The 14,736-nt window shown below is 38.1% G+C and overlaps 2 protein-coding genes across 3 annotated transcripts in view; one reads left to right on the top strand and one right to left on the bottom strand.

Moving 5' to 3' along the window:
* adad1 (adenosine deaminase domain containing 1 (testis-specific)) overlaps positions 1-14,736 on the bottom strand; it is a 36,924-nt gene that overhangs the window by 6,245 nt on the left and 15,943 nt on the right. The gene's annotated exons all lie outside the window — the stretch shown is intronic.
* Positions 1,494-4,767, top strand: il21 (interleukin 21). Of its 2 annotated transcripts, XM_058649042.1 has the most exons (7): positions 1,494-1,888; positions 1,994-2,094; positions 2,213-2,254; positions 3,758-3,871; positions 3,962-4,000; positions 4,098-4,178; positions 4,371-4,767. In XM_058649042.1, the coding sequence occupies exons 2-7, from the start codon at positions 2,032-2,034 to the stop codon at positions 4,395-4,397; spliced, it is 366 nt and encodes a 121-aa protein (XP_058505025.1). In that variant the 5' UTR covers positions 1,494-1,888; positions 1,994-2,031; the 3' UTR covers positions 4,398-4,767. The 2 variants fall into 2 exon arrangements, with proteins under 2 accessions (XP_058505025.1, XP_058505024.1); XM_058649041.1 differs by lacking the exon at positions 1,494-1,888 and having other exon boundaries at positions 1,963-2,094.

The following is a 14,736-nucleotide window of genomic DNA, read 5'->3' as shown; positions in this document are numbered from 1 at the left end:
TTTACATATCAAGATTTAAAAGTAAGATTGAAAGATGGAAGTGAGAGGAAGCATTGTGTTTATACTGAGAACAGAAGTGGGCCTAGGATTGACCCTTGTGGAACACCACAGTTAATTAGAGTATTTTCCAATGTGGACTGAAATATGGTTCTTTGTTTTCAAAAATTACAGCCTGGAAATCGTTTCTAACTTGTAGTTTTTATCTGTCCGACATCTGATCCAGTGATTTTGACCAGTATCAGACCTAGACCGATTCCCATGTTGTAAGTGATCCAGGCTCCTTAACTCAAGTCTTGTATTGTCACCATTTGTTTTATTTTGTGATCCAGGACCTTTTGTCCCTTCACGTTTTGTTAACCTTACCTTACTAAATAAATAATCTTATTTTCATGTTGCTTCCCTCTCCTTCACGAGCTGCATCACAACAATCCATATGTGATGTCAGAGGGAACGGCAATTTTTTGCATAATTATTCTCACTCTCATTTGAATAAGGTACTTTAAATGATCACTGTGTAAATGCTGAACATTTGCCACTCGTGTGAAATAAGGTAAAACCAAAATGGGAAAAGAGCAGCCATGATGGATAACATGAGCTCCAAACTATATCACAATATTCCATCCTGATACTGCAATAACATTTGATGCAAAATGAAATAAAAGACGTACAAAAGCTGGCAGGCTGTATGAAATTGATTTTAAAACAATAAAATCAGGTAATTAAAATAGGAATATGTGAAAGTCGGGAACCATGGAGTGATTTTAAAGTGATCAGTAAAACCTTAAATGTGTAAAATTTAGGTGAAATTGTTATTTTTTAAATCTGGTTATCTCTTGATCCTTTTATCAGTTAACCCACTAGTTGTTTGGTCCATAAAACGTCAGAAAATGTTGAAAAATATTGAACCAAAAACCTTCAATTTTTTTTTTTTTTTTTTTTAAGTAGAGAAAAAAAAAAAAAAACATATTCACATTTAAGATGTGGACAAACAAGAGACTTTGTTTTAATTATTAAATAAAACACTCAAGGTCTTCGAATTTCAATCAGGAGCAAAGAATTAATGTGATATTAATGTATTTTAGTAATTATCAATAGACTGATTTGATATAATTTGAATCATGATAGTATTTTGGGCCTGAGATGGACCGAAACACGAGCCATAAAAGGAAAGATTATTGCTTAAATTGTTTACATGGATGCATCGTGAGTTGCATGTGAGTCACACGAGTATCAGGGCCTTTCACAAACCGTCTCGAATGAGACTTGACAAACTCTCACTCGTCCTTGCAAACGGACAGAAACGAGACCTTTTGTAGATGACGCATAACAATGGCGTTAATAAAGGAAGGAAGCAGCTCATTTATAGAATATGATATTCAAAAAGAGAAAGCTGTTGGTCGACTTCCTCCCCTGACCTTGAGATCACATACCATCTCGTGACTTTTCTGTGTGTTCAGTAAAGACAAAAGGAGAAGTGAGGAGCTATACGTTGATCTCGGTGAGGGAGGAAGTCTACCACTCCACAACAGAGGTTGTTGTTGCGACAGCCTCCGTATGTTTGCGTAGGTGGCCACGATGCATTCAGGCTGTCAGTACCACACCTACGAGACTACCTATGACACGGTCTATCTGCGGCTCCATGATTCAAAGTGAAAATGGGAAGTGCCGTCTCCCTGTAGTTTCCTGTCGGCAGCCACTCAAACAAGTTTACATTCACACGCGCTCTCATCGGCGGGGCCCCACGCACGCGCATATTGACGACACTCTCGTATCACGTAGTGGTGACTGCCAGTGGAAAAGAAAATTTCATTACTCACACACCAGTTTCTGCAGATTTCCAACTCTGCACAAGTGGTTTTCCTGTGTCCTCAGGGATACATATAAAAAGGTAAGCGAAACAGCACTCTGCATTTCCAGTAAATCGTTCGATTAGTGACTTTTGGTGACCTGACTCTCGAGAACATGAAGCTGATCGCTCTTTGCCTCCTTGCAGTCTGCTGCTGTGCTGTGGCCGACACAGCAGACACAACAATGCAGAGGAGGAAATTACAAGAAGTCCTGAAGCAGCTGAAGGATGTGAAAGAAAACCTGCAGGTAGGTTCATATATATATATATATATATAAATATGTATATAATTCTTGTTTATTTTACTTGCCCACATACAGTCACAGTCATCATCACCTAATACAATTTGTGGTTTGTGTCGTGCAGCACAACAACAAGACGCTGAATACTCCACCAGCGAATGTTGAGGTAAGCACATCTAACTCACATTGACAATAATGTTGACAATATGGTCATCACCTCCACTCTTAATATTTGTGGTTGCTTACTCATTGTTGTTGTTCTCCCACTTACTGTAGTTACTAATTGTCATGAGCCCGCTACTGTAGGAGTACATCAAATAAGCGAAAGTGTTGCATCAAAGAATAGTGTGTTGGGTCATAAACACTGATGCAATTATAGCTTAAAAAGTAGAAAAAAAAGAAGATATATATATTTAAGCTTTTGCTTAGTGATTTTTAATGAAATAGTGGATTTTACATAAGCTTTACCTCAAACTACAGACGTTCCGTTACAGAAAGAGCTGAAATGTGATGGGAAAATGAAATCAGCAACAAATTATGATACATTTTTCAAATCTACTCACAATTCATTCATTTATTTCTACTTTGTAACACCATATGCTTATTGTAGCCTACAGATTAACTTCAAAATAATGACTATTTAACAAATTTCATCTACTTTTATTCGGATTTAGAGGCTTACCACACACACACACACACACAACTGTTTTTTTTCTTTTTTTGCATTACTTGTAAACTGTGACGAGCCTTCTTTCTTGTCAGGCTCAGTCGTGGTTGAGTCAACTCTAGAGCTCGAGCCGAGAGTATTTTCTCAGCGCTTGTGCTGCACTCTGAGGTGAAATGTGATGAGTAATCAAGCGGAGAGCAGACAAAACCATAGCACTTCCTCACAACCTCACACCGCCTCACAGAACTCGATGTGTTTGCTCTCAGGCTAGAAAACCCTGTGACTCAGTCGTCTTAAAGTCTTAATAACTTCACATAACTTGTGAAGTTATGTCATGTCGTGTAAAATATCATTTAATGTGGAGAAAGACTATCATGACACTGCAGGACAATTATTTTTACAAAATAGTAAATGAAATGTTCCATTAAGGTTACATTTTGTGGAAAGCCTATTCAAAAACAGTAGATACATTAACTTTTTTGGTTTCTTTTGATTGCAACATAGGGTATTTTTAGAGTTGGCAGCCCTTTCTATGTGTGTGTGTTACTGTGTTACGCGTATTTGTAATCCACACCTACAGTTTGAACCAGCCCGGTGAGAGTAAACAAAACACTTCATTAAAAAAATGGAAAAATGTGTCATATAAACAGATTTGTGGAGGGGAAACAGAAAGTCATCCAGAGTATTTTAGGAACAAAACTTTGAAAGTTTCAGTTTAGGTGTTAAGGGTTCTTGCATGTATCTGACTGGAAAATCAGTCATGACACAAAACCAGAAACGGCTTTCTTGGAAATCTTTTGAGGGCAGTGATGGAGGTTTTTTTCTGTTTGTTTTTACTTTATTTTTTACTAATTGATTGCAAATGAAAAATGTAATTTGGCTTTGCTTTTACAGTGATCTATCATTTGTGGGAGTTACATTTCTATAATCTTTTAGGACAAAAATCTGTTGTTTTGTTGGAATAACTGTAAAGACTCATCAACTTTTTTCTTTTGGTGACAGGATTGCTGCTGCCAGTCAGCGCTGGAGTGTTTCAGAGCGAACATGCAGGTGCATTTCAACATCGCAGAGAAAACGCAAAGCAAACTTTACAAGAGCCTCAAGAAACCCCTCACTGTGAGTAAAAGAAAAAAGATTGACTTTGATACAAATCTAGACCCAGAGTGTATTTATAACATTTATATATATTTTTTATTTCTATTTCAGGTGAGCAGTCTGGACTTTTGTAATTCAGGAAATAATATGGTAAGTCAAACTTTGAATTGAATGTATGATAAAAATGTACTGTGGTGTCAAATAATTGAGTTCATTTCTACTTTTTTTTTTCTATCTCTCTCTTCAGCCCACATGTGACAGGTGTGATGAGCATCCGAAAGTAAACGTCCAGGAATTTTTCAAACGCCTGGAGTCTCTTATTCAGAGGGTAAGGCTTTTTAATCATTCAACTCTTATGATCCATCATTTCTGTGCATTGAAGTGGAATAACACATTTTCGTATACACATTATATATATATATATATATATATATATATATATAGAGAGAGAGAGAGAGAGAGAGAGAGAGAGAGGGATGTATAATTAATGAAATTCTTATGTATTTTTTCGCCCCTCCAGGGTATAACCAGACTGACCATGGACTAAAAAAGGAGAACCGAGCTGTGACCAAGGGCTGAATGACACTGAGTGACACTACGCTGAAAATATGCTAAACATAAAAGAAGTCTACATGTTGTAGGCTTTTCAAGTATTTAACTTATTTAATATTTATTCAGACAGTGGTGGGGAATCCACCTGAACTCATGACCAATGTATGTATTTTCAGAAAAAAGCTGCTTTGCCGCCACCCAGTGGACTGGGCTTGGGCAGTTTTGTTTTATTGCCTCTCTTTCATTCCAAGTGAAAGGTGACTGTCAATATGCTGTTGTTCTCAAGGACGATAAATTATATCTATTGATGTTTATACTATGTATGGTGTGCCTTAATAGAGCCATTCTGTGAACAATTTGTGCCATTTAAATAAAGGTTAAATATTTTATTATTACACAGAAGATTTGGTTTCTTTGATTTCTTTGATTATTTGTTCCTTTTTTTATAGTAAAACACTGTGAAGTGAGAAAGAATAAGTGCCAGTACTTCCCTTATCCATATGTCTGTCAGTATTACTAAGGCAAAAAAAGTGAGGGGAAAATACTTTAGAGTAGTGGCTGGGCATACTCCATCATGACATCACAATTAAGATATTCATGATGAAAGTTTACAGAATATCAAACGGAAAGAGTTAATAACAAACAAAAAAACATCCCATTTATCCCATTTATATTCTATCACCTCGCTGGCATGGTGTGTTTAAAGGACAAGGAGGCCACAGTCCATGTTTTTATTATAACACAAATGTGGCAAGAAGTCTGTGAATATAACTTTCCAATAGATATTGTTCTGGTTTAACAAAAATAAAAACTCTCGACACTAGAAACAAACAGCAGGATGCCAATGAAAGTGCCGGTACCCAAAATAGTAAAATGTCAAGTTCTGTTCAAGATACAGAAAATAATGCTATGGAAACTTGTAACTTTCAGATACTCCTGAACCACTGCTGTCCTTAAGTTAGCTTTGCATTACAATACAAAAAATGTCCATCAGTGTTTGACAAACCTGAAAAAGATGATCTTGAATGTCTTCACTTTTACTGATTTCTTTGTTATATGGAGCAAAGAAAATATTGAAAATATTCACATTTAAGAAGCTGAAAAAACAGAAAGTTTGTTTTAATTATCAAAAAAACACTTAACACAGATTAATCGATTAACAAAATAGTAAACAATTAATTTTGTAATTGATTAATAATAGAGTAATCAAATAATCATTGCAGCCATACATACATTGTTACATATTGTTGCTTTGGATTTTTTTAAATTAAAAGCAGTGTCAACTGAAGAACCACAGCACAGCTGAGCTGATTTCATCTGAAATATTAATATCATATTAAAGTCTAATATCATATTAAAGTCTATCCATGGTCTATTAAAGCATGGACCATGGATCTACATCTATGACAAAAAAGTGTCTGCATTATTATTGGACATATATGAACTCTGAATTGCTCTGTGCTGCCACAAGAGGGCACTATGCTGGAGGAGAATTTCAAAGAGTGCTGTGAAAAGAGTATGTGAACTTGGTGAAAAGTGGAAAATGATTTTGTATTGATGTTGTGTTGTGTACTTTTCCCCCTTGTGTAGTTCTTCTGTTATTAAAATAAGTGAAAGCGCTTAATAGTTCAATTTTATTTTGATCAAATTAAATTCACTAGTGTTGTAATGGTTAAACTCTGTGGTGGGGAAAAAAAAAAACTCACTCTCTCACTGAAAAACATTTGAACAAACAAGTGCACGACAACAGGGCGACTCATACCACTAACAACTCTCACAATGACAGGTGCAGGCATGTTTTTAAGCAGGTGTCCACACTGCAAACACCAGTACTGTGAACTTCCCAGGTGACACAGGGGATTTCTGTAATAAAAAAGATTCTCTCAAAGACCAGCACGACAACAAAGCACAAGATCAAATGTCTTCTGCCTTCATTTTGTATCACAAAGCTCAGAAGAATCTTTTCCAAATAAAACACAGTCAATTAAACCATGTCTTGGGTAAACAACTCAGGGCGGTGCCAGCTGCAACTCACTAATCACAAAGGCCTCAGTGTAGCACAGGCACCTGTCATTTGTCTACAGAATGAGCCTCTTTATATTTTCGCTGTGTCTAACCTGACTGGGGCAGAGGACTGTTAAGTCAACTGTGCCGTCCTCCCGAAGGTCAGCTCTATGTATCAGCAGAGAAAGGCCTCCATAACTCTGGGACTCGCGGACAGACTGACAGAGGACGCACAACTATTAACATCTACTTGTTCATGTTCGCCATCGTCTCACTTCTCCTCAGATCAGAGCTGCTTCTAATAAAGCTTTTCTACTTAACTCATCTCTGATAGAAACTCCATCCTTGGTCGGCTCACCTGATTATCAAATCTCCGCAACACTTTCAATGACCTGTGTCTTATTTAGGATTTATTTCAAGGATTTCAAGGACCCGTGGGAACCCTCAAATTAGTTTTTAACTGCTTTGACCTTGAGGGTCACAGGGGGAGTTGGAGGGAACTTACACCCTGGACAGGTCAACATTAGAGCTGTAATCGGGCCTGAAGAGTTAGGCCCGAGCCCGACAGACTTTGGCCTGAGTCTGACATGTACATTTTGATTGCTTCTGTCAAGAATGATTCATTTATACATTTACATAGGCCACTTGGAAGTTGGAACAAAGAAATAAAATAAGTCCTCTGTTAACATCATAACATCTCTAGCACTTACACTCTAAATAGGCCTAGGAGAAGGAGTGTGTTCGACTCCAGGGAGCTCTGGGTCTCGACTCTCTACATCTGGTGCACCTGCAGCCATGGCTCGCAGAAGCGTGCGGGCATGAGCACGTACAGCACTCCTGTCTGAGAGTGATAACATTCTCACCTGGTTAAATTCTGGGCAGAGGAATATTGCGGTCTTGTGGAAGTCATGTCTTATCACTTTAGGCGTGAGTCAGTCTTCCAGTCTTTGTGCTGTTTAAGCCTGACAGGTTGCCGATGTGCTTCATAGAACGGCTTCAGAAAGTCTATCAAAAAGCCCAGTGTGTCCGGTGCCTCCTCAGCATCCACGGTCACATCTTTCTCATGCTAATTAAACGCATCACCTGACCACTCACTTACCACGCAAGCCCAAGTAAAATGATAGAAATTAAGCCCGAACCCGACCAAACCAAAGATCTTCAGCTCTAGTCAACACATAGCTAAGAACAACCATTCCCTCTCACGCCTACAGTGTCCAATTAACCAAATCCTCCATTTGGCATGTTTTTGGATGATGGGAGGAATATCAAGTACCTGCAGAGAACATTCAAACTCCATACAGAAAGGACCTCAGTCAAACTGGGTCACCTTCTTGCTGTGAGGGAACAATGCTAGACACTGCACCACCACGTGTCGTCATATCAGTAATACTAATGCATCTCGGTCAGAGCGTACAGAGACTATGTCAGCTGAAGTCAGCAGTAGATGTGGTGGCGTGCTTGTCGTCACGTGTGGTCTAACTCCGCAAAGGTTGAGGTGGACGACACTTGCTGTAAAAGTGAGCCAGGGCATCACGATGTCTGACGTGAGGGAAACACCTGGTTGAACACAAATCAAGTCTCACAGCTCATGCGTTTAAGACAGGGCAAAACAAAATGTCATCCACATATTAGTTAGGTACTCTCATTATAGTAAAGGTAATTACCTATAGAATGGGTAATTAGTTCAAATTTAGAGAAAAAAAAAAAAACTGCTTTACAAATATGAAATTCCAAATTCCAGGTTCTATATTTTTGCACCATCAAAAATGTAATAAAAAAAAACTATGGATCACTCAATCAGTTAGTGAAACCATTTTTTTTCAGTTGAAATAATCAAATGCTTTGAAAAGTCCAATTCATAAAGTAACTATCTTTGCTTTTCTTCAACATTGAAGATACACTCTGACACAAAATTGCTCCACATTGTTAAACTTGAAAACTTTAAACTGCTGCGAGTTGCAGTTCACTAATGCAATTAATCACGGTTCTCACTAAATGTATAAATCTGCAATGTGTGACCTCACATACCTAACAAGCTGCTCCAGAACCTTACACTTCAAAGGTTTTCTAGGGCTGTAACTAATGATTATTTTCCCAATTTGTTGATTATTTGCTGGATTAATCCAAGGCCCATAGTTCTCCTACGGTGGCACGTGAGCTTCCTCTGATGGTACTTGGAGGAATTTTGACTGGAGTAAAATGACAGCAAGAAAGAATTCTCGCTCAATCATCGCGAAATATTGATGTAAGGGTTGAACATTTTTCATACAGACATTAAAAATCAGTTTGTGTTATCAAGCAATGAGTTAATAGCTTTAGTGGGGAATTTCCTCCACTTTCTTCAATTGTGTTAAGACAAACACATGAAGGTAAACCCTCCAGTAAAAACCTGCACTCTGTGAACTCTGCCGTTTTACAGCTGAAACCACACTGTGCTGATCTCGACCACACCAGGCAGCTGTGTTGCACTGATGAGTACAAGAGCACAGCCACGTGTCATGCCATAGCATCTGTGTGAATCTGTGTGTGTGGCACTGTAGTCTGGTTCAGGGTTTTCCCAAAGTAAACAACACAAAATATATGTGTGTAAAGTGAATTTAAGGAACGCAGGTCCTTCATATGTCACACTGTTCTCCAAATATGAACAGTCCGGTTAAAAAAAAAAACTAAAAACCTGCTATGATGGGGGGAAATTTACGTGTTTTTTTCCATTTAAAACCACATGAAACAAGGCCTTTTCATCACTTTCAGTGGCCTTGTATATACACCAAATACATACTGGTGAGGAGTTATTACATGATACATTGTGAAAGTTCCTTATGTCTTCTGATTGAACTAAGTTTTCCTTTACCTTGTTAACCAGTTTCGGCGTGTATCGTCCACCTTCCTCAGAACTGTCCCCTGATGTTAGGTGATGACGTGCCGTATCAGCATACGGAGGCGTGATCTTCCTGTCAGATTTGACGGGTCGACCACGCCTCCTGCCATGTGTAACGTGCGCACAGGACGATGAACCGGGATGAGGGAGCGTATAGGCTGTCACACACCTGGAGTGCCGTCCTGGTGGAGCAACCGGACAGCAGGAGGCGTGGTCGCCTCGTCAAATCTGACAGTAGGATCACGAAACAGTTCTGAGGAAGGCGAATGATAAAGGAAAACTTATTGTACTGAACCAAAAAACTAATTATGGGATACAGGTCGATATTTGGGGTTTACAGCCATGAGGAGTGTTCATGGCTTCTGTCAAGAAAGATTTCTTTATCTGCACATACTGTAGGTAATGATCATAAATGCAATATTAGCCTGAGTGAACTACAGAATCTCCAATTGCGTTTTTCCCTCCTGACGTGCAAGAGACAGGCCTCATACGATGATGACAGAGAAGCAACTGATAGAACTCTATGTATACATCCAACATGGTGGCGGCCACCTAAGTGCAGGATCATTGGTCTGACTGTAAGTGTATTCTAGGGCTGGGCGATATATCATGTTTTTAAGAAATATCGATGTATTTTCATACAAGATACAGAACTTCATCCTGCCCCACATCTTAGTGGGGCAGGATGAAGTTTAATGTGTCAATTATTTTCTTGATGAATTGATTTGATGTTGGGTCCACAAAATGTCATTTGTGAAAATATGATTGGCATTTCCCAATCCAAAATAACTGTGGATCACTACTCTCAGACTCCCAAAAAGCCATAGACAAATACATTTGCATGATACAAAATTTAAACTTTCGGCACCATGCAGTAAAAAAATAAGAGACAATTAAGAATGTTTGTGCCAGACAACATTGTACTTCTAAAAGCCACTACCTGAGTGTGATACTATTCTGTGGTGGCTTGTGGTAAACAGACATCACTACTATCACGGAAACCAAAGCTTTAACCTTCCCTAGCATTTTTTCCGAGCGGTGAAATATGGTGAGTGCTGACGTTTAGCAGTGGGCCGTGATTGATTATCTGGACAATGTGCCATTCAAACAACACCACCCCCACCCCCACACACTACTCACAGAGCGTCACAGGAAGTGATGAAGCATGGATTTTTTAGGGTTTCTTCTGATTCACTCATCACCATCTCCATATACTAAACTATTAGTAAAAAAAATATTAAACCTATAAATAAAATCTTCATCACTTACTCCATCAATGTTATTAGTTGCTTCATCCATAAAATGCAGAAAATGTCAAACACTTTGTGTCAGTTCACTGTCACAGCGGATAATTCAGTTGTGACGATTTCATTTAAAAAAACAAAACAATTATCAATTAATTGCTGCAGCCTTATAGTTTTTTTCCTTTGTTCTGTCAGCAAGAAGCAATAGTTCCAAAAATTGCATCAACCAGAACAAATACATTATTTATTAAACTATGAAAAAAGTATGTGGCAAGTCAACAACTTAAAATTAAATTAAAATAATAAGTGGTAAAAACTATTCAAAATCCATAAGTAAATCAACTAAATCAAGTATTTCAAATTATAAGCAAAAAACAAGAGTAAAACAACAAACACCTTTCTGTTTTGGATTCTGAGTAAAAAATATGACAAAATGTGTTCATTTAAATTATTAAACGGAAAAAAAAAGTGCCCAAAGAAGTTCTCAAATAAGGAGTGGATGATTTGCATGTCCTGTGCTGTAGGTGTTTGTGTGCCTGTGGCAAAGATGACTCAGGACTTTAACAGTGCTATTGAGCTTATTTTAGACCAAGATCTTGTTTTTGCACAGGATAAAAATTTAAATGAATTAAGGGAGTTCAATTTACATCGGCAACAATAAAATCAATTTCACGACAGCTGATGATAATATTGGTTTGGCAGTCAATGATATTAGATATTACACAAAACATTAGAAATGATCTTTGTAAGTAAGACATGGAAACAGCAGGGTTGCCCCCATACAGCGACAAATTCCATGGATAGAAATTTCCCCACCCTCTTCACCAACGTCAAAATCCATTTCACATTCATAACTTCAGGTGACTCCTGAGGAAACCTCAAAACTGAAACTTAAAGCAGCAAACCACCGCGAGTTGAGCAAGAGGGAAAAACTGATGACAGTGTCCGAAGTGAAAAGGTGTAAAAAGAAAAAAACAAAAAAAAAAAACATTTCATTGGGATAACACCAACACACAACACACGTATGGGGAAACCCCATAAGTGTGTGGGTGTTAAGAAACACCCTTCCTTCATTTCAACTGGTTGAATGAGCACTAATGTCCTCCTCTGTCTGTTTTCACCTACTGTCCCAAGCCACAAGCTCAAACCCCTAAACACACCTCTATCACAGGCAGATGTGCAAAAATTGATGTCATGATTATCCCGACCTAAGTAACTGCAATACTTGATATAAATGCAATATACACTGCCTGGCCAAAAAAAAGTCGCCACCTAAAACAAAGGATCACATGATTGGAGCGCCTTTACTGTAGCTTCGATTACGGCACTCATTTACTGTGGCATTGTTTCCATAAGCTACTGCAATGTCACAAGATTTATTTCCATCCAGTGTTACATTCATTTTTCACCAAGATCTTGTATCGATGATGGGAGAGTCGGGCCACTGAGCGAAGCCTTCTCCAGCATATCCCAAAGATTCTCAATGGGGTTAAGGTCTGGACTCTGTGGAGGCCAATCCATGTGAAAAAAAATGCATTGATGGAATAATCTGGTCATTCATTATATTCAGGTAGTCAGCTGACCTCATTCTTTGGGCACATAATGTTGCTGAACCTAGACCTGACCAACTGCAGCAAACCCCTTACCTGTTTGCTTAGTTAAATCCAGGTGGCAACTTTTTTTTTGGCCAGGCTGTGTATGTTCAAAGTAAATGATTTAAACTCACAGAAATGACAAGGAACTGCAGTAAAGCTGTAAACTCTCCTTGTGGACATTATATTATTTTACGTCGATATGGTCTGTGACAAATTACAGGTCATTTTTAGTCTGGTCGTTTTTTTGCATTTTACGGAGTGCGCCAACACGACACCACTGTAAATAGCCATTCATTGTCTACTGCTTTATCCTCACATTTGTAAAAACTCACCACTGAACCCTCCTGGCCATGTGCATTTGTTTTCAAAGGAACTGGCGAATGTCTAAAATAACGCCATCACTGCCTTAATCTTATAGACGTACCTGGTAAGAGCATGGTGATCCTGACATTGTAAAGTTGCTTTTCTGCTAAGAGACAGTAGGGGGAGTGGAGACAAGCCGCCAATCTCCCTGGCAACAAGACATTAAACCATCACAATGATTACAAAGCTGTTAAATGTGGGTCAAAATCCTGCATAATTGTGCTTTAAAAAGTGACAACAATCATATCTGCTTTTGTTTTTTTTAACCAAACCCGACCCAACTGGTTCCGCCCAGGTCGGGTATCCATGCTCTAAAAATTATGAGAATGACATCTGTCATTATCTGTGGTTAAGCTCAACTTCTCACTAAATAAACAAACAATGCATCCAATAGAGTAATAATAAGTAATATTTCTACATAAGTGGTGCCGAACAAACAAATGGAAACATTTTGTTTCTCTAATTTTTAGTGAAAATAGGATAGCTGAACAATTGTGGCATTAAAAGTGGCAATAAAAAAAACAAACAAAAACCCCCACAACATTTTCAGTGCCCACCTGATTTGGGGTTTTCTCCATTCAGCTGATGGGAGGAAAAAAAGCATCAAAAAAGCATCATGATTAATAGAGAGAACACACCTTTATCATCCCACTCAGTTACACACTATAAATTGCAAACAACCCAAGGGCACCACAAGCCACTGATAATCACAACTTCACGTCTCTCACAGGAAGTGTCAGTCAAGCTTTACAATGCAGCACTGCTTCAGAATCGCTCTCTGGATGTTTCTTCTCGTCGGGTGTCTTGACACAACACCTATCCCCAAAGAAAATAATGCTAAAAAAATGTGCCTCCCTATCTCTGAGGTACTGGACTATTCCTCACTGCTTGAAGAAGTCTCATGTGTAAGTAAAATAGCTCTTCAGACATTTTAGCTTTTTCCAATGAAATGTGTTTGCTATAATAAAGAATGTGTTGTGAGCTGTAATCTGATCATTTTTTTCCACCAATTTGTTGCAGGGACAGAATGTGAGCTTCACTTCTCCAACAGAAGTAGAGGTAAGAATAGTTTGAGAATAATCTGAATGTTGCTTTTGCAGACTACAGCAACTATATCAGCTCTACAGGTTCTACAGTTTCTCCACCAATCGTTTTTCCAGTTCCAGCTGATTTATTTTTGAAGCGTTTGCTTGAGGAAAGACTACCCAAATGTGATTTTTATATCGGGTTCAGCTTAAGGCTGTTGTCAGTGAAATAATGGAGTTAAAATTGGTCTCTCACTCAAAGGGGTGAAGGAGGAACCTTGAGTTTCCCACAAACCTTTATCCAATCAGAAATCAAAACTCCACAAAGATGTCAGTGAAGTGTAGGAAAAGGGGAGGAGAATGATAATGACAGCAATAAACAGGAAGCTCCCCAAGAGTTTTCCTTATTGTAATAATTAATTAAATGATGCTTATCAGCTTTAAAAGTGAATCAGGGCATGGACTGAATCTGATTTTGTTTGACTCTTGTATTTGCCAGGAAGCCTGCTATGTTACAGCTCTGCAGAACTTTATGAACGGACTAGAAAAAGCCTCAATCAACTGCGGAGATCAAAACGGACGAATTGACGACTTAACCCAAATGATGGAACCTGCCATTAACAAATCACAAACAAACAATGTGAGTATAAACACTTTAAAATAACCTTATAATGTATATCCCAGTTCCTCTGTCAAACACATGACTGAATACTAAACCAGCCTCCTCTTCTCATACTTAGGCCACGACGTCCACGTGCAAGTGGGAAAGCAAGCAGTTTATGAACTTTGTGAAAGACCTCCAATCTTTTGTTCAACAACTCGCCAACGATAATGAGGGATGTCATTAAACAGAAGACAGTTAGGGCTCTAACTTTTCTTCCCTGAACACACTGCACTATTATTTATCAATTAATAGGAAAACACTGTTCTCAAGCTATTTGTATTTATACATATTTATTTATTTATGTATTTAATACCCAACCGATGTACTGCAACAGTAAACACAATGTGTACAATTTTGCTAATAAAATATTTATTACAATTGTAACTCATGATTTTTGTTTTGTCAAGTGTCATTTACTCAATTGATCGAGTACTTGTTTGGTTCGTTGAAGCATTTGATACCACACCTGGAAATGGTGATGTTCTCAAATGTCTTGTTTTGTCCACAAACTAAAGAACAATTCAGTTTTAATGATTTCTTTGTTAAAGCAAATAAACCAGA

This window comes from Solea solea, chromosome 14 (genome assembly GCF_958295425.1).
Source record: "Solea solea chromosome 14, fSolSol10.1, whole genome shotgun sequence".
Classification (NCBI taxonomy): Eukaryota; Metazoa; Chordata; class Actinopteri; order Pleuronectiformes; family Soleidae; genus Solea; species Solea solea.
This window is presented reverse-complemented; position numbering and strand designations above follow the sequence as displayed.

Excerpts from the sequence above, each read along its gene's own strand:
- il21 (XM_058649041.1), top strand. The coding sequence starts at position 1,963 with ATGAAGCTGATCGCTCTTTGCCTCCTTGCAGTCTGCTGCTGTGCTGTG. Across the intron at positions 2,095-2,212 it reads ATGTGAAAGAAAACCTGCAG|CACAACAACAAGACGCTGAA; the intron begins GTAGGTTCATAT and ends TGTGTCGTGCAG. Across the intron at positions 4,179-4,370 it reads TGGAGTCTCTTATTCAGAGG|GGTATAACCAGACTGACCAT; the intron begins GTAAGGCTTTTT and ends TCGCCCCTCCAG.